This window comes from Mauremys reevesii, linkage group 25 (genome assembly GCF_016161935.1).
Source record: "Mauremys reevesii isolate NIE-2019 linkage group 25, ASM1616193v1, whole genome shotgun sequence".
NCBI classification, from domain to species: Eukaryota; Metazoa; Chordata; order Testudines; family Geoemydidae; genus Mauremys; species Mauremys reevesii.
In genome coordinates, this window is record NC_052647.1 from 6095825 (window position 1) to 6114570 (window position 18746).

The 18746-nt window shown below is 49.1% G+C and overlaps 2 protein-coding genes across 3 annotated transcripts in view; one reads left to right on the forward strand and one right to left on the reverse strand.

The window, feature by feature from the left end:
• The window catches only part of LOC120391382 (adhesion G protein-coupled receptor E5-like), a 1047477-nt gene that overhangs the window by 79135 nt on the left and 949596 nt on the right, over window positions 1-18746 (reverse strand). The window lies entirely within an intron of this gene.
• Window positions 10778-17762, forward strand: LOC120391405 (putative adhesion G protein-coupled receptor E4P). Its single transcript, XM_039515066.1, has 7 exons — window positions 10778-11195; window positions 11733-11968; window positions 12713-12779; window positions 13554-13645; window positions 13911-14079; window positions 14196-14303; window positions 14832-17762. The coding sequence occupies exons 1-7, from the start codon at window positions 10917-10919 to the stop codon at window positions 14835-14837; spliced, it is 957 nt and encodes a 318-aa protein (XP_039371000.1). The 5' UTR covers window positions 10778-10916; the 3' UTR covers window positions 14838-17762.

An 18746-nucleotide genomic window follows, 5' to 3' on the forward strand; every position in this document is an offset into this window, starting at 1 on the left:
AAGATACTTTCAAATCCCTGTGGAGGAAGTTTTTTTCCTGTTCTTTGTTTTTTTGGAGAGTCTCTCTTGGGAGTTGAGGGAGTCCAGACATCTTAATCAAGTCCTCCCAGGTTTCTGCAATAAATTCTTCTATTCAAGCTAGTGAGTATTAGCAAGGAACTAGTATTCTTATACTTTTATTTCTGTATTTGCAATTCTGTGTTTTGCTATAGAATTTCTTTAATTCTGTACTGTTATTGCTTTTGCTGAGAAAGAAATGAGGGGGAATTCTCTCCAGAGATTGATAAGTTTAGACCCTGTGTATTGTTCCATCTTGGTTACAGAGACAGTTACTTTCTTTTTAGTCTTTAATAAATTCTTTTCTTTGGACTTGGTTAATTCCTTCTCTTGTGGAGATTCAAGGGAAGGGGAGGGGGGAAGAGTGAGTTCCTCCTGAGGTTGATTCACAGAATTGAATCGGTGTGAATCTCTCCAGAGAGGCTAGGAGAGGGAGGGGGGAAGTGGGCTGCTTCCCTGTGTGTAGAGATTCAGGGAGATTGAATCTGTGTTCCCCAGGGGAAGTTTGGGGAAGGACTGTGTCCCAATACACGTACCTTATTGGGTGGTGGCAGCTTTTACCAGATCTAAACTAGGATTTTAGTTTAGGAAAGTCCATGCAGGTCCCCATATTGGAACCCAACAGCTCCAAGTGGGGGTGAGACCTATGACACCATTATTTACTAAGACAGCATGGCCAACGAGTGATATTATATAATATATATTTTCAGAGTTTAAAACAGGGAGCATACCTCCTCTTGCAGCCTAGCAGCCATTCAAGAGTTTCTGTTGAAAAAAAGTCTCCAAAATACTTGAGGTTTTCATACCATCCTAACCCTTTGTTTCAAAGGGACTTCAAAATAGTAGCTAGCAGGTTGATTTGATCGTTACAGCTCTGAAATACTAGAGACTTAAGGACTTTAGGCCCCTTCCTAACATTCCCTTCTGTGAGCTGGGGTGGGGGAATTAAGCTGGCTGCACAACTGAGCTGCTTTTGGCTCCATTTTTTATTTTAGTTAAAATCCATTTTTCTGTAGGGCCTTCTTACAGTATTAAACAGTAGATCCCCAATCCTTAATGTAACTGTCCCATTCCCAAGTGGGGACTTTTGGCAGATATCAATACATCTCTTTGGGGCTTGTTTTTAAACATGTTTCTTTCATGCATAAAGTTTGGGGTGGGGGTTGAAATAAAATGGTTGCATCACAGCCATAATAAGCCCCCCAGAGCTTTTAAATGTTTGTTTGTCTTTAGAGCAAATGCTTGTTCTAAAGCATGGTGCAGGTTTGTGACCCCTTGAAACATTTCAGTTTTGGATTAGACCCTTGTGGGAGTGTGGGGGCGGGGTTGTTTGTTGTAAATATATTAATGTAAACTTTTAATGGCTTTGAATTGCTAGAAAGAGTGACCCATAGCATTCAAACAACTCCCGGGTCATATTTAAACTGTCCAATAGAGTTCTGCCAACTCCTGGATCCTTTATACTGTCCAATAGCACTCTATCAACTCCAGGGTTTTAATTAAACTGTCCAATAGCATCTGCGAATTCCTGAGGTTTTATTTCATTTCATATTAATCAGAACTCACCCACCCACTTCCCTTACTGTCGGTGCACACCAATCAAATTTATCCCTATGGCAACAAGGATAAGTAATCACAGTTACCTTCACTATTCAGTGGGGTGTGGTTAAAACCATTCAGTTCAACAGGATGAGTCAATTCTATTGTACTCAAACACATGTCTGAACCATCTCTGTTTGTTTTACTGTTGTAAGCAGAGTCAGGATGAGATCTATCCTGACATTTAGTGGTGAGTTGTGCAAAAGAAAATCGGGGTTGATCTTGTTTGCACAGGCACACCCACCCCGCCTAGCATGAGCCCACAGTAGCCCAAATGGTCACTTTGGCTGCTGTGAGATCCCAGTTTCTCTGTTATTGAGGCAGGAAGAATAAAGTGTTGTTATCCTGATTATGTGAATCAAGGACAGTGGAACTGTACTTGGCCTTTTATGACGGAGGGACTCACCATCAACTAAGTAGCACTCGCTAGGCAAGGGACATGGGTTCCAAAACTCAGCAAATTGAGAGAGGCTGGGGACAGGTATTTGTACCTGGTGGGCCCTAGACACTAATTCTATCTCTTCTTCCTGTCTCCACTGTGAAATGTTAGTGCTAATTTTGATTCCATGAAGTCTGATTACAGACTGCAAAGCTGAATTCACTTTGGGCTAATGGTGAACCAGCACTGAGTCCTCCTACTACTTAACACAGTAAGTGGTGATTTTAGGTTGTAGTAGGGAGCCTCAGTGCCCCATTGGCTGAGGGCTTGAGCCAGTTTTGCATTGTGTTATTGGAATGGAGTTCCTAGCAAGTGAACGCAGCTCTTGTTGCTGCCAACTCTGATGGCAGAATGGTTACACTGTAAACACATTTTTAGGATTTTCTCCTCCCACAACATACATTTCAGCTTTTTGCTGTAAATGGGTCTTTTTACACAAAAACACAAAAGTTAGATTCTCACAAACCATTTTTTTAATTTAAAAGACATACAACTTCTTGAAAACAAACCAAGAAGCTCCATTAAAACTTTTAGCTCACTTAAGGGCCAGAGACCTTCTAACAGAAATGCAGATAGTCACAAAGCCCTTTTCAATAGTTGTTTTTAATTTACATATTTAAATTTACAAATTTACATATAAAGTTGAAGTCTAAATCACACAGTCATGGTGCCATTGGGCTGGGGCATCTATGACATAGCCCTCACAATCTTCAAAAGCTTTTCCCTAAGGCCAGGTCTACACTAGGGGTTAGGGGTTGAACTAAGGTGCGCAACTATTCGCGTAGCTGAAGTCGAACTACCTTAGTTCGAACTACTCACCCGTCCAGACGCCGGGATCAAAGTCCGCGGCTCCCCTGTCGACTCTGCCACCGCCTTTCAGTGGTGGAGTTCGAGTTGATGGGGCGTGTTCGGAGTTTGAACTATCGCGTCCAGATTAGACGTGATAGTTCGAACTCCGAGAAGTCGAACTCTACTCGCCAAATCTGGCTGGTAAGTGTGGACGTAGCCTAAGAGTGATTAAGAACAGCATAAATAGCAATGCATACAATAGTCCACATAAATTTTTACGCTCACAATGTGGCACTGGCTCAGCAAGTTCCATGCCAAACCTTCTCCTAAACTCCTTATAACCTTCATCCTCGAAGTCCTCTTCAACAATTTTTAGCGGCGTTCAGAAAAATCAAGGCGGGCCCAGTTCATCTTTGCTGCTTGATGCAACATTGTCCAGGGCCTCCAGGGCCTCTACAAAGACATCATCGAGTTGTCGTCTCAGATAAGAAACAAGTGTAAGTTCTCACTGCTTGTTTTTTAGATTTACACAACCCCAGATTCCTAACCTCATTACACCTCATCATCAACTGTCACTTCTTAATCATTCATTTATCTGAGTGACATCTTTTCCGTTCAGCTTGTCCGCCGGTAACTCCCCCAAGCAATGATCGCCTTCCTCCTCCAGGGTGGTGGACGACGAGAGGCCACCATGCTCATTGGTGTGTCTCATGAATGGTTGGGCTTTGGGTTCAGGTTCTGGTGTATCCATCAATGGCTGGGCCAAAGGAATCCCCTCGGCTGTTCCCTCATCCTCTTCGGAACTGTTGCTGCTGTATCACTTTCTCCACACAAATCCAAAGGTCCGCGGGGCTAAAACAAAGTCTGAAGTTCTCAGCGGGGTGGTAAAGGAGTCCACGTTTCCTCTCAGCCTTTCCACAATTTCTGAAATATGTCTTCTTGGTAAGAGATCGCCTCCTCTGTCCAGCTCTGGGACTTGTGGGGTGATGGTGCTGCACTCTGATTGGCAGAGGGCATTGGGAGGAGTTCTTAGAGGGGTCACCCAACCCTCTTCTGGGTGGTCACCCCATCCCAGAACCTGCCCTGTTTTGGTCAAATCTCCTTTCAGGGCAGTCCTCTGCAGCCGAAACCCATCGCGACTGGTAGAGGGTGGTGGGACGAGTTCCTAGAGGGGTCACATGAACCACTTCTGGATGGTCACCCAGCCCCAGAATTCCCCCCAATAGGTCTAATCTCCTCTCAGGGTGGTCTCTAGTGGCTGAAGCCCCTCCCGATTGGTAGAAGGCAGTGGGAGGAGTTCTTAGAGGGGTCACACAAACCCCAGAACTCCCCCTGGTTGGTTAAATCTTCTCTCGGGGTGTTCCTATCGGGGCAAAACTTATCCTGATTGGTATAGTGGAAGGAGTCACATGACACACTTTGCTTCCGGTCATGTGTCCGCCTTGACCCCAGAAGTAATACCCCCATGGGGTGGGGCTTCTGATGACTGGTGGACAGGGCTTATTCGGTCAAAGGGTGGGGTTATGTTTTGATTGACAGTAGGGCCCTTATACTCCTCGCTCCCGCTACCCAAAAATGGAACAAGACAGAGGCAACTATAATACTGGGCAGTAGTCGCCGTTGTTCTACTGCTCAGATGCTGTAAGTGAGAGAAGGATCAGGCCCTGTAAAGTAGCCTGGGTTGATTTTTATTACTCAAGCGTTTTTATTACACATCAGGACATCTAGTCATTCTGATGGACATGCAACCTCTGGACAAGCTCAGTGATAAGCATGTACATTATACTGCTTGCTCAGGGGTCATTACTATAGTAACAGCCAAGTACTGGCCCAGATCCTCAAATACACCTGAGCTCTAGACTCTGGGTTGTTCTAAATTACGCTGTCTTGTAACAGCCATTGCTGCACTGGAGATAGCTGTAGCACAACGCACACTGTGTGTGCCATCTTCTGTTCCCAGCTCACCCCCCATATACTTGGGTGGGAAGCTAGGAGTTGGTGACATACAGCCAGCTACACTGGCTGTACACTCTATACGCTGGTTCTCTGAGTGTTAGGGATTTGCACGTGCTGGGGAATTCCTAGCTGCCTCTTAGGGCAGCTTTATGGCTACTTTGCCCTGCTCCACTGCAACATAGGGCAGCAAAAGGGTGACTTTACAACTAACCCCACCCCTATTGATGCACCTACCTGTGGTTGTTAGGAGTCTGAGTTCAGGTATCCGGGTTTGGAAAACCCACTCACCTGGCATAAAGTTGTCTAATGGCAACCAAAGGCCAAATATGCCTTTAAACATCAGTCCCCTTGTTTTTCAAATATCTATTTGAAACACCACAAAGCTGACAGAGATTTAAGTGCCCTAATCAGCACCTCTGCAGGTGGCTATTTAGGCATCTACCTGCAGATTTTAGTGCTTAACTTTAGTCACCCAAGGTCTTTGTATTTGTCTTGCCCAAGCCTGTGAGTTGCTTAGTGTTCTCAAACTCCCACTGATGTTATTGGGAGATAAGGATGCTCTGCCCTTCAGAGAAGGTGCTCAGCACATATAACTCATCCTCCAAAGTTAGCTACTATGATCCTTCACCTCATATCAGAAGGTCACTGAATGGTCAGGTTTCTAGGCTCCATCACCACCTCATTCTCCAGTTTACTGTCCCCTTGGGTGCAGGGCTTGTGAGGATTCACCAGGCAGCAGTTAGCAGAGGAGGGCGAAACTCAGCGGGAGTCTGAGATGTTATTGCTTATAGTTCTCAATGGGGAGACAATGTTCCTGTAACAATTAACTATTGTAAGAAAATCAATAGAGACCCCTGTTGAATTAACACATTCTGCTAATTCAGAAGCGACTATATTAAGTATTATGGGTTCCCCTAATCTTGTAGTGTTTCCTGTTTTGGTGATTGTTTTCTATACCGTATCCAGCAGCTTATTCCCAGTCCATGTTATCATGTTGTTATTCCCTAGTAATCTCCACTCTGTTTATGTGTATTAAGGAGCACTGGACAAATACTGATGACTCTTCACACTTCTTTTTCAGGTGCTGGCCATGTATCTCACCAACAAGGTCATATGTAAATAACCCAGCTCCAGATTTTGTATATACGGTGCACACATTTCCTATTAAACTGTTTGAAGTATCTGTTTCAATTGCTCAGAGGCCTGATTTCGTCTTTTAGAGAAATTGGGGCTTCTTTAATGTCCACTGTAACAGTGATGTGGGGGCTTCCTCCCTTGCCCTTTCTCTGCAGAGATGGAAGAAGACCTCAGCTCAAAGACAAGAATATGATTAAGAACCAGACGCCAGGTCACTAATCCCTGTAATTAGTGACCTGGCGTCTGGTTCTTAATCATATTCTTGTCTTTGAATTCCCAGAAAAACAGTGTTGCTGATGAATTCTGGCTTGTAAGTGGAATGGACTCTGTTCTGGTGAGCTATCCTCCCTCCCGTCTAGCTTATTTCTGCATCTGTTTACTTACAGGCTTAGGATAGGTGCCTGTAATAGTGTGTGAGGGAAGTCATCTCTGCTTTTCTAAGCCAAGGCCCTGTTTGTGTACTTCAAGACTTTATCCAAGAGGAACCATTGGATTCCCTAGCTTCCCCCACTGCACTACAAGGGAACAACTGTCATTGGGTATCTCTGACAATTGGAGAGATATACCAATCTCCTAGAGCAGGAAGGGACCTTGAAAGGTCATTGAGTCCAGCCCCCTGCCTTCACTAGCAGGGCCAATTTTTGCCCTAGATCCCTAAGTAGCCCCCTCAAGGATTGAATTCACAACCCTGGGTTTAGCAGGCCAATGCTCAAACCACTGAGCTATCCCTTCTGAGTATGTCTTGCTCTGCTCACTGGTCTTGTGATGTCTCCATATCGGGGACCAGCTCATTTTGTTGTTAATTCACATTGGACTAGAGCTGGGTGAAGGCTGATGGGGCAGTTCACTGAGGGGCTCACCAGTTAAACTCCACAGTTCAGAGAATCCTAGAAACGTAGGGCTGGGAGGGTCCTAGAAATATCATCCCGTCCAGCACTATACTTAGACCGTCCCTGACAGCTCTTTGTCCAATAGGTTCTTTAAAACCTCCAATGATGAGATTCCACAACCTCCCTTTGAAGCCTATTCCAGAATTTAACTATCTTTATAGTTAGAAAGTTTTTCCTAATATCTAACCTAAATCTCCCTTGCTGCAGATTTAGCTGATTCCTACTTCTCCTACGTCCAGTGCACATGGAGAACAGTTGATCAGGGTCCTCTTTATAACAGTCCTTAACATATTTGAACATGGTTTGAACATATTTGAGGGTTGGCTAAGATAAAGAGGCCCTTGGAGGAGGGAAAGCAGGTTATAGGGGTATGTGTGCAGCTTTCTTGGGTTGCCCAGGACTCTGAGTCACCTTGTTACTCATCCGGCGAGATGAAGATTTTCTCAGGGAGCTGATATCTAGTCAAGCATAACACCACCGGTCTGTTAGCCAGCCTACCAATCTCCACAGGGCTCTGCCAGCCCTTGCTCCACCTTGCACGGTAACAGTAGTGGCACTGCAGCCCCCAAGCCCCTCTGAAAGTGTCCCCCAGTAGCATCAGGTTACTGTCACAGGACACTCACAGAAATTACCAGGGAACAGAATCTAAACAGCTTGATTGGTACAGCTCAGGATCAGATCTTTATAACCTCGCAGCACTGAGACATATGTATAGTGGAATAATCCTAAATTCATTATCAAAGATTAAGATTTAAGAGGTACTGAGTCAAGATCATGGAAACGGAACTGGTTACATATAAAATGAAAATCATAACATGCTCCTTAGAATTTAAAATCAATTATTACAGCAGTTTTTCACCTAAAGCAATCTCCCAGCAGCATTAACCAACATGCCTGGGATCCAACGTTCCTGAGGAAGGAAAAGGGCTTTTTGCCTGCTGTTCCCAGACGTGCCCGTTACTTTGGGGGTAGCTCATTTATCAGGGTTACTCTTCTGGGGGAGGGGCTTCTGTAATTCTATTAACGTGCTGTGAAAGTCACTTGTGTGTTCACATGGAGCTCTGCTCCTTCCTCCTGCAAGTCCCCTCCCAATGGAGCTCTCCTGCAGGACCTAGGTTCCTCCAGCCCTAGAACTAGATGAACATGTGCACACACACACTAGCAGAGCAAGTCTGAGAGGGCCGAGTCAATCAGCACTCTCCAGCTGATCCCCTCATGTGTTCCTGTACTCAATGGGCTGGGTTGAGCAGCACTTTCAGCTGCCCCACACACCCACCCATGTTCCCCAAGTTTAACACATCCCTATCACACATTCACATCACAGTTGTACTGGTTGTAACCCACTTGATGAGCAAACCCCACAGTATTTTGGGGCACTACAGGGATCTTTAGCTTAGGTACAAGAAGCGTCGCTGCAGAGTAAATGGGGGAAGCTAAAACACAAAAGAGTAAAATTGAGAGAGAGAGAGAGAAGCAACCAGCTGAACCATAAAAGTCATTTATTGAATCATAGCGATAACCACACCAGGAGGGCTAAACAAACATAACAGTTACATTTTAAAGGTTAATACCTGAGGTAGAAAAGAAAACAGAGAGAGAGATGGATCTCACCCACTCCATGAGGCTTGAACTGGTCGGGGTTCCCAGGTGATGGTGGTAGCTCAGGGTCCTGAGTGCTGGAGACAGGCAGAGCCCCCAGCACGATCAGTCAGGAGATCAGTCAGATCAGCATGGTCTGTCAGTCAGTTTGTCTGCTCCATCTAACCCCCGCCCCATGCCAGGTAATTTGCATTCACACAGACAGGATCCTGTTCACCAGTATTCAGATCCTTAACTGTTACCAATTTCAAGGCTGGACTCTGTCTTAAAGAGATACCACACAAATCCAAAGAGTGTGAGGGTGAATGTTTGCTTGCTCTTCCCTGCATCCTTAAGCATTCATCCATAAAACTGTTCTGCTCTGAAACATCAGTAACCAAATCTGTCCTCAGACCCTGAAGTGCAGACTGCTCACTTAAAGAATCATCATGGAGACATTCCTGTCCCAACACCATTGTCTTCCCAACAAGCTGGCCAAACACAGCCACTTGGTCATAGGGTTGTTCAAATTCCCTGACAATTTTCATTTCATCTGAGACATTCTCTAAGGGTTTGGCTACACTTGTGAGTTAGAGCACATTAAAGCAGCCCCAGGCACCCTAACTCCCGATCCATCCACACTGGCAAGGCACTTACAGCAGACGGACTCTGCAGCTGGAGCGCTCCTGGTAATCCGCCTCCACAAGAAGCATAAAGCTTGCTGCACCTCAGCTGAAATGCCCAGGCATCAGTGTGAACATTACTGCACTGTGATTGGCCTCCAGAAACGTCCCATAATCCCCTGAAGTCAAGTGGCCACTCTTGTCATTGTTTTGAACTTGGCTGTAGGAATGCGGATATCCCCTTTCAAAGCTCCTTTCTGACAGCCAGCTGCTCCAGGACAAAGCAACCATTACTGTGGAATGCTGCTTGCTGTGTGTGTGAGAGAGAGGCAGGGGGGTGGGGGGTCTGAACTTACAAGACAGCATTCTGACACGCTCTCGGCACCTCAAAAACCAACTCTCTCTCCTCCCACATACACACAACACACTCCCATTTGAAAAGCACATTGCAGCCACTTGAATTGCAAGAGCTGCTAATGTAGTCACACCAGTGCACTTGAATCTCACAGTGTAACACGACAGCGTTTTTCCTGCTGTGGTCTCCAAAGGCTGGTTTAATGCCCAGCGCTCTACATCTGCAAGTGTAGCCAAGCCCTAAGCAATCCACTCTGGATCTTTCCAAAGTAAAGTCAGTGGATCCATTCACAACAGAAAACTTCTGGCTGTTAGGAGCTGAAAGGTCCTCGATTAAATCACTTCCACACCCTTCTATTGCAGCAAACTGCTTGCAAAGACTAGCCTGAAAATGGTTCTCTTCTGGAATCTTTCAAAGCCCCAGTTCATCTTTACTTTGCTCCACAGAAGCATTGCTCTCCTGAGCCTTTACCGACTCCTGAGTTTCACTTAGGCTTTGGCTACACTTACACTTCAAAGCGCTTCCGCGGCAGCGCTTTGAAGCGTTAAGTGTAGTCAAAGCGCCAGCGCTGGGAGAGAGCTCTCCCAGCGCTGTCCGTACTCCACCTCCCTGTGGGGAATAACGTACAGCGCTGGGAGCCGCACTGACCACACTGGCGCTTTGCAGCGCCGCATTTATTGTTTCAACTAATTTGCCCGGCACTGACGTTAGACTTACTGGTCTGTAACTTCCAGGATCATCTCTAGAGCCCTTTTAAAATATTGATGTAACATTAGCTGTCTTTCAGTTATTGGGTACAGTAGCTGATTTAATGGACAGGTTACAAACCATAGTTAATAGTTTTGCAATTTCACATTTGAGTTCTTTCAGAACTGGTGGATGCCATCTGGTCCCGGTGACTTGTTACTGTTAAGTTTATCAATTAATTCGAACACCTCCTCTAGTGACACTTCAATCTGTGACAGTTCCTCAGATTTGTCACCAGCAAAAGATGGCTCAGGTTTGGGAATCTCCCTAACATCCTGCACCCGCTAGTGGTGTTTGTCTGTGTCTATGTGCACATGCCCTCTAGTGGTGTGAGTGCACGTTTGTGTTTGTCCACCCACATGCGCCCTCTAGTGTTCAGAAATGTTGTTGTTCATCACAGGTGCTATACTGCTAACAGTTCATGGGGATTCTCCTTCAGCTCATCTGTCAGTGACCTGAATTTTTCAGGCAGCAGGATCCCTGACCTGTCAGACATTTCTGAGCAGCTGCCAGATGCAGCATAGAGACAGTCTAGGAAGCCGTGAGCTTGTGACAATGTTGTGCCCTGGCATCTGTAATGGAGGGACGGGGGAGCAGGAGTGAAGAAGGAAGGACAAAGGGTTCTAGCCCCAGTCAGGTTTAGGTCCCAGTGGGGCCCCAAGTCAGCCTCAGTGGACCCCCTTTGTAAAGGGCTCCCCCTCTGAGAGTACTTCAGCCCCATTGGCTGGGAGAGGCTGTGATGCCCGATGCTCCCTGGGAACACACGGGACGTGGCACCTGAACCCCTGGACTCCTCGCTCCCAGGGATTTTCCTTTCCTGTCCCCAGGAAGCGACTCTCAGTTTCAACATCATCACCTACGTGGGACTGACCCTCTCCCTGCTGTGCCTCTTCCTCGCCATCCTCACCTTCCTCCTGTGCCGCTCCATCCGCAACGTCAGCACCTCCCTCCACCTGCAGCTCTGCCTCTGCCTCTTCCTGGCCGACCTGCTCTTCCTCACCCAGGTGACCCACCCCGGCAGTCAGGTACGGCCTGATTCTCCCCTGCTCTGTGCCTCCACTCGCAGCAGGGCTGGGGTGTGTGGCTTTGAACCCCTTGTGCTCCCTGGATTCTGGGCTGTGCAGGACACTGGGAGGGTTCCCGGGGGGCTGTTTCCACCCCGTTAGGCCCCTTCACACTGGGCACAGTGCTCTGAGCGTCCCCAATCCCTGGAGTTCAGCCAGTTCTATCCCTATGTCACAGTCTCCCTATGCCTCGATCCCTCTCCTACGTGACTTGCCCATGGTCACCCAGGGACTCTGTGGCAGGGCTGGGAACAGAACCTGGATCCCCTGAGCCCTGCTCCCCTGCTCTAACCACTAATCTCTACTCCCTTCCTGCATCAGCAATGTGCACCCGCAGGACCCTCCGTAGACCGAGGAACCTGCCGTCTCTGGGTCACGGAGCGCTGTACCTGGAGAGCTGTGCTAGCAGGAATCCCCGTGTGACCCCCCGGCAGGTCTCCCCATACTTAGCATTTCCCTTCCCCACCACAGTGCCCCTGGGCTCTCTGTCTCCCCCAGGTGGCGTGTGCTGTCATTGCTGGCCTCCTGCACTACCTCTTCTTGGCCTGCTTCAGCTGGATGTTCCTGGAGGGGCTGCACCTCTTCCTCACCGTCAGGAACCTGCAGGTCGTGAATTACACCAGCGCCAGCCGGTTCAAGAAGAGATTCATGTACCCGTTCGGCTACGGATTCCCAGCCCTGGTGGTGGCTATTTCTGCAGCGGTGAATCCTGGTGGCTACGGAACTTTCACACAGTACGTGCAGCGCCCGTCCCAAAGGGGAGCTGGGATGGGGCTTCCGTGTGCTTTTCCAGCTCACCCCAGGTCTGACTTGAACCTAGATTTCCCGTCTCACCCTGCCTGGGAGCTGAATGTCCCCATGGGACCCTTCCCATCCCCAGGGACACGAAGCTGCCCCGAGCGCGGCAGTTGAGTTGCCCCCTGTCAGCCATCTACACTCCTCACCCCACTGATGATGCGGAAGAACAAGCCAGAAAGATCCCAGCTTGAATCCCAGCTCCCAGGCTGGGTTTGTGGGGCTGGTGGGTAGGAAACAAATGCACCTTCTTCCTGTGTGCAAATCCCTGCGGATCCCCTCTCTAAAGTGAGCGACTCCACTGAAACAGGGTGTGGCGTGTTCTAGACACCCCAGGTGAGATCCTCAGTGGGGTAAATCAGGGCAGCTCCACTTCCTTCAGTGCAGCTGGGCCAAGGTCCATCCGCTGCATGTCTGGCCCTCCATCAATACTGCGCCCATCCACCAGAAAGGGTCATGTGAGGAGGTGGAAGAGGAAGTGGTGGCTGAAAGCAGGAGATGCTGAGGTACATGGGAAGGGCTGTTTGCCTGGTGCCCGCAAGAGAGTCGGCCATGTCACAGGCAGGCTGAGATCCATCTCGCTTTTGAGAGCCAGCTGCCCTGTGACACCCGCTCTCTGCCCCGGGGCTGAAAAAGGGCAGTAACCTCATTAAAGTCACCTTCTTCTTCCTCCCTGCCTGTAGCTGCTGGCTCAGCCTGGACAGAGGCTTTCGTTGGAGCTTCCTGGGTCCAGTCTGTGCCATAATCCTGGTGGGTACCTCACAGAACCACAGGGCCCCATTCTCCTCTCACCTCTGTGACCCCATTGATTTCAGTGAAGCAGGGAGGGGAACAAGGCCCATAAAACACAAGGAAAGACCCAGTTAGGTCCCACCTGGCTCATCTGCTGTCGTCAGTCCTGGGATGAGTCCCTGTGCTGTATCCCCAGGCCTGCAGCCGTTACTCGGGCCCAGCTCCCAGGGACGTCAGCAGGAGTTTTGCCAGGTGAAGACAGAAGAGTTTGGTCTAGTCGAGTTAATGACCCAAGGAACGAGGAAGGGAGAGGGCTCCTCTCTGCAGTGGTTTTTGTGGGGGGAAACAAATGTCCCTCCATATTCCTCCTTATCCCTGGGGAAGTTGGTGTGTGTGTGTGGGGAATTTGTTACAGCCTGGAAGTGGCAGGAAATATTCTAGAGGCAGGATCTGGAATCTCTGAACCAGATCCTGCTCTCAGTTACACCAGTGTAAACCCAAAATTACTCCTGACTTCACTGGAGAGGCTCCATATTGAACTCTGATAAGCATCTGGCCTTTCTGATCCCATTGCTCCATCTCAGCCCTGGCTGTGCTGTCAGCTCCACGCATGGGGAGGGACCGAGAGCTGCCAGGGGATATTACAGGGGAGGGGATGATTCCCACCGGAAATGAGCTGTCCCCAATTCTTCAGTGTTCAGCTCAGTCCCCTGGGATCATTTTCTGCCTCAGCTGGAGTCACCGGCCCCAGATGGGATCTTTTACAGGAAATATTTCCCACTCCTCCCACAGATAAATATAACGTTCTTTGCCCTGACCCTGTGGTTCCTGAGAAACAGACTCTCCTCTCTCAATGCAGATGTGTCCACCCTCAGAGACCACAGGTGAGAAGGCAACAAAACAATCTTGGAGGGTCAGATGCCTTGGTTTGGAGGGTCCTTGGCACCGGAGGGTGTGAGGGATTTCAGAAGGGGAATAGCATATCTAGGATCCATGGGAACGAATTCCCATAGTGTTCTCATTGAGAGTAACCCTGTCCCACACAGGAAAGCAGGGGCCGGTAGCTCCACGCCACTGCCTGGATCCTCCTGATCCAATTGCTCTCCACAGGGTTATTGTAACGGGATCTCTCCATCTGCCTTTACCCAGGTTACTGACCTTTAAAGCCATCGCCCAGCTCTTCATTCTGGGCTGCTCATGGAGCCTGGGTCTCCTCCAAGTCGGCCCAGCAGCCACGGTCATGGCGTATTTATTCACCATCGTCAACAGCCTGCAGGGAGCCTTCATCTTCCTGGTGCACTGTCTCCTCAATCGCCAGGTAACGCCCATGGCCCGTCAGCGCCCACCCAGCACCTTCACCGGCCTCGCGGTGGCCATGTCTGATCTTCTCAGCGTTAGTTACATAGTGCAGTGACCGTGTCCCTCACTCTCCAGGTGAGAGAGGAGTACAGGAGATGGATCAAGGGATTCCGAATGTCCAGCACGAAATCTCAGCCATCCGATCTGTCCATGTCTGCTGTCCCCACCACCAGCACCAAGACGGTAAGAGGTCCCCTGCTCTGCTCCAATACCAGCCTGTGACACAGTCATCTCTAGCTGGGTCTCATCACTGCTGTAAAGGTGTTTTGCCCCCTGAGTGATGCAGGACTGGTTATGAGCCAGCTGGGAACGTCACTGCAAGTGTCAGTGAGAGTCGGTCACTATCGAGGGGTATCCTAGATGTCTTAGGCACCAGAACAGAATGTCCTGTCCTGGCACCTCCGCTTTCCCTTCCCTTGGCTCTCCTGGGCGCTCCAGGGGTCACTCACTGTGGACTAGGCAGGCATTGGCTCTTGCAGTGTAATGATCTGAATAGACCAGATTGTCCCCTGGGACTGAAACCTTGTCAGTGCAGACGGATCATCCCCAATGAGCAGTCAGCACCATGAAGAATTTCCCTTGGCTTCATTATCCCGATGGGTCAGGATCCAGGGGCTTTGTGTGTCGCCTCCCAGAGACAACCCACCAGTTGGCACATTACACTCTCAGTGGCCTTGGAACCAATTGTCATTTTTCTGCTTTTCTTGCCAGGAGTAACCTTTCTGCCAGGAGGAGTCGGCAGCAACCAGGGCCGGGGTCAATACCTAGGAGTTGCAATACAAAACCGAACCGGCTGGAGCCCCCTGTGATGTTGTGCTCCATGTGCTTTATGGAAATATGCTCATGAATATGACATAACTGGAATATGCTTTACGCTAAATACCCCTTGGATGGTGTCTTTAGAAAGCTTGTAATCTGCTAAGTGTGTTCATCCTATTTGTTTACATGAATTGTTTGGGTGAGTGGGAGCTCTGAGGTTCCCTGCTCCCCACGGCAGCTGAGCAGTTGTGGAGGATCCCACCGCCTGCAGCAGCAGGGAGCTCCAGTTCCCCGCCACCTGCGGCAAGTGGGAGGTCTAGGGTCCCCCACTGCCCACGGGGGATGGGCTGCTGCAGGGCCTTCTCACCTCCCACGGCAGCTGAGAGCTCCAGGGGGTCCCCCCTCTTCCTGCCATGGCTGGGCAACTACGGGGAGTCCCCCACTACCAACAGCAGGGCAGACGGGGATGCTTGGTGGTGGAGACGGCCTTCCCCGTCCACGCCGCTGCGCCACATGCAACCCCCTTCCACCGTGTCAAGATTATCGGCGTTGCAGCTGAGCTCCTCGGGGAGGAGACAGGCCTGGGCAGCGGGGCCTCGCCAGGTAGGACCCAGCGCAGGGATCTGGGGGGTGCCCCATGGCCTTCCTCCCCCATCAGACTAGGAAGCTTTCCGCCCCCTGGTCAGTTCTGGGGTGGGGATTATTGGGGGGCAACGCTAATTGGAGGGGAAAGACCTCAGGTCCATGACCTCCAGGACATAATCGTAGCTTTAGCCATGAGCAAACTCCTACCCCAGAATATACTGAGCAGTGTCTTTCCTGGGCGTGGGAAGCCCTGTTAGAACCACCCCCAGCAGCTGGAATATTCCCCAGAAAAATCAGGCGTAACCCCATTGAATTCAGTAGAGTTACTCCTGCCCTGCACCCGGGTAACTGAGAGCAGTAGCTGGCCCACCTCAGCCCCACACTGGTGTCCCGCAGCTCTGACTTGTCTCCCAAAGCCCTGGGAAGTGGCCAGTCTCCAATCTCAAGGGTGGATTCTCAGGGGAAGGAATAACCGACGTCCTGGTGAGGAACCCAAAGGGAGATCGTCCCTAGGACATTACAAGGGCTTGTGGTTGAGGAGATACCAAGAGCCTTTCACCTCCAGAGCAGCAGCTGACCCCTTGTTGAGGAGAGGGGCCAGACCAGCCTGTGCTGGACCTGCACCCTAAGACTATCTACCTCTTCTGTAGCTCATTTCCTCAGAAGGTCTCAATGTCCTTTACAAAGGAGGCTATTACCAGTATCCCCATGTTACATAAGGTTCCTGGGAAACAAGTGGGGCGATAGACAGAACACAGATCCCTATCTTGGCACCAGACCACCTTGCCAAAGAGAACATAAACCGAAAGGGATACTTCTCAATGGTGTTGCAGGTGCTGGTGGATCACAAGGGCCATTTCACCGACATCAGTGTGGAATGGTCAGGAAATGTACATGACGCCGGCAGCTTTAGGAACTCCAGTCTCTTCAGAAAGCCGCAAGAAGGAACTTTCTTTCCAGACTGCAAAATAACCATTGTTGACGTTGAAATGCCAGTGGTTATCCTTGGAGACCCAGCCTACCCCTTGCTCCCATGGCTCATGAAGCCGTACACAGGCAGCCTGCACAGCTGTAAGGAGCAGTTTAACCATAGGCTGAGCAAGTGCAGAATGGTGGTGGAATGTGCCTTTGGACGTTTAAAAGCCCGCTGGTGTAGTTTGCTAACTAATTTAGATCTCAGTGAAAGCAGTATTCCCATTGTTGTTGCTGCTTGCTGTGTGCTCCACAATATCTGTGAAACAAAGGGAGAAAAGTTTCCGGTGGGGTGAGGGGTGGAGGCAGATTGCCTGGCAGCCAACTCTGAGCAGCCAGACACCAGGTCCATAAGAAGAGCACATTGAGATGCACTGCGTCTCCGTGAGGCTTTGAAAACTAGTTTCATCCATGACCCACAGTGATGTGAAACTTCTGTGTGTTGTTCCTTACCAAGCTGCCCCCTTCATTGCATGTCCCCCCACCGTAAACTACACCCCCGCTGACCACAGTGTGCTGAGCGAATAAAGAGCCTTTTCTCCTCAAGCCATTAACTTTTATTATGCTCACAAACACTGATGAGAGTCAGCAAAGAAAAGTAAAGAGAAGCTGTGGCTATGGGGCTGATAACACTGTGAGGTGGGGGAGAAACAAGGACAGGTTGCTTACAATTTGTACCACTATAACAATCAACGCTGTGGGAATGGGCCCCTTCTGTTCCTTGTCCCCTCCCCTGGAGTTGAGTACAAGGGATACCGGAGCTTCCCCTCTCCTCCCACCCCCATCCTAGGACATCTGGGAGAGAAAGATGTGGAGCTTGGTGACGAGGGCAGCAGGTTCAGCATAGGGTGCAGCGGGACTCTAGTGTCCAGCTGCCTTTCTTCAACCTCAGCCAGACGCCTCAACATGTCTGTTTGCTCCCTCATAATCCGAACCATCTCGTCCTGCGTGTCATGCTCCTGTTCCCTGCATACTCTCCTAGCCTCACGGTCACTGTGCATGTTCTCTGACACTGCAATCCTCCATTCACTGAGCTCGGTCTTGTCACTCTCGGAGTCACGCATTAACTCACTGAACATGTCCTCCTGAGCCTTCTTTTTCCACCTTCTAGTATGGAAAAGTCACTGTCCCGGTGTGGAGGATGCGCCCACGGACAAGGTTTCACCTGCAAAGAATGCAAAGCACAAGGGTAGCATTGACAGTGCAGACATTGTTTAAGGTGCAAGGTTAAATCTTTTCATAAAAGAAACAGCCCTCAATGCACTTCCCCAAGAGCTACTGTGACGGTACCTCCCATAAGGCTTTATGGGAATATGACATAACTGGAATATGTTTTGTGCTGCCTGTGCCATGTAACGTATCTCTGTAAAGGTTATGGTCTGCTACATCTGTTCATCCTATTTGTACACATATATCATTTTCTACTTGAGGTTAAGAATATTGGCTGTATACTTGCTTGGTTTCTAAGTAAGCTTTGTGAGGCATTTGATCAGTTTCTTTAGGAAGGAATTTGCAAGGTTAAGTACCTGATCAGGAAGCACTTGGGGAACAATGCATCTTGCAAGGCTCCAATCCACATAAGAAGTCTTCCTGGAGGCATACAAGACACCATGTGGACAATGGCTTCTGCCTGTAAAGACTGTGAGTCATGCATGGACATGTGACTTGCCCAGGTGACTCCAGAACTCCATCTCAGAGCTGGATTTGCATAGGGAGCGAGGAGGGGGATCTCCACCCACAAGAGAAAGTCTATTTAAACCCAAGAGAGACCCCTCCATTGGGTCTTCAGCTGGCTAAAGAAGGAGCCTCTTCACCCCCCAGGATACTTGAAGGAAACTGGAGCACAGGACAGTAACTACAGGGGGTGTGAGTGATTTGCTGGACCCAGGCGAAAAGGAGATTAGCCTGTAAAAGGGAGCATTCTGGAACTGGTGAGGATCTTATCTGTATTTGGTTTGTTTAGACATAGATTTGCGCATTTTATTTTATTTTGCTTGGTGACTTACTTTGTTCTGTCCTTACTACTTGCAACCACTGAAATCCTACTTTCTGTATTTAATAAAATCACTTTTTACTTATTATAGACTCATAGACTTTAAGGTCAGAAGGGACCATTATGATCATCTAGTCTGACCTCCTGCACAATGCAGGCAACAGAACCTTACCCATCCACTTCTATAACAAACCCCTAACCTATGTCTGAGTTATTGAAGTCCTCAAATTGTGGTTTGAAGACCTCAAGCTGCAGAGAATCCTCCAGCAAGTGACCCGTGCCCCACACTGCAGAGGAAGGCAAAAAAACTCCAGGGC